Source organism: Protopterus annectens, chromosome 4.part1 (assembly GCF_019279795.1).
Source record: "Protopterus annectens isolate FY-2018-M chromosome 4.part1, PAN1.0, whole genome shotgun sequence".
Taxonomy (NCBI): domain Eukaryota; kingdom Metazoa; phylum Chordata; order Ceratodontiformes; family Protopteridae; genus Protopterus; species Protopterus annectens.
The window spans coordinates 905,461,863-905,462,708 of record NC_056734.1 but is presented as its reverse complement, the minus strand read 5'-3'; the positions used below and the strand labels follow the sequence as shown (position 1 = coordinate 905,462,708).

The 846-nt window shown below is 37.2% G+C and overlaps 1 protein-coding gene across 1 annotated transcript in view; it reads left to right on the top strand.

Moving 5' to 3' along the window:
- The first annotated feature begins 480 nt into the window (after window positions 1-480).
- The window catches only part of LOC122801336 (sericin-2-like), a 59,478-nt gene continuing 59,112 nt past the window's right edge, over window positions 481-846 (top strand). The window contains exon 1 of the mRNA XM_044070875.1: window positions 481-820. Coding sequence (XP_043926810.1) covers window positions 481-820 — 340 coding nt within the window. The remainder of the gene's footprint in view (window positions 821-846) is intronic.

Below are 846 nucleotides of genomic sequence, written 5' to 3'. Positions count from 1 at the left end.
CTGTCTTATTCTAATTTTTGGTAACTGCAGAGGTATTACGCCATATTAATATTATTGCCAAACTTTTTCCATGCAATGTTCAAAATGTTGTTTTAAAATGTCTATTCTATAAATGTAAAAGCTAAATGCTATTGAATGTTTTTGTATGTCTCTATGTTGCTGTGTAACTGGAGCTTTTCTCCCCGGGCCTCCACTGAAAATGGACATGTATCCAGTTGGACTAGCCCAGTAAACAAATGTAAAATAAAAAAATAAAAATAATATACCAACTCCAAGGTCACGGTACAGTGCAGTAAAGGGAAAATTTCCTTTACTGCACTGTAGCGCGATCTTGGAGTTGGTATATTCAAAGAGCGGGGGGTGTGGGGAGTGTGGGGGGCCTGCCCCCTTGCTTACAGCCCTCAGGTATGTTCTTTTTGGTTTTATTTTTTTTTCCCAATCGAAGTATGACAACTTTGAACTTATGGTTTTGACCATATCATGTTCGAAGTTGTCATACTTCGACTCTGTAATATAGTTAGCAGTGGAAGTAGTAGTAGTAGTAATAGCAGTAGTAGAATTAATAGTTGTAGAATTAGTAGTAGTAACAGTAATACCAGCAATAATAGTAGTAGCAACAATAGCAGAAGCAGTAGTAGTATTACTGGTAGAAGCAGCAGGAGCAGTAGTAGTAGTAGCAGTGGTAGTAGTAGTAGTAACAGTAGTAATAGAAGTAGCAGTGGTAGTGGCAGTGGTTGTAGTAACAGTAATAGTTGCAGTAGAAGCAAAAATAGTAGTAAAAGTAGTAGCAGAAGTAGTAGTAGTAGTACTAGTAGAAGGGGTAGTGGAGTAATACTACTTATGCAA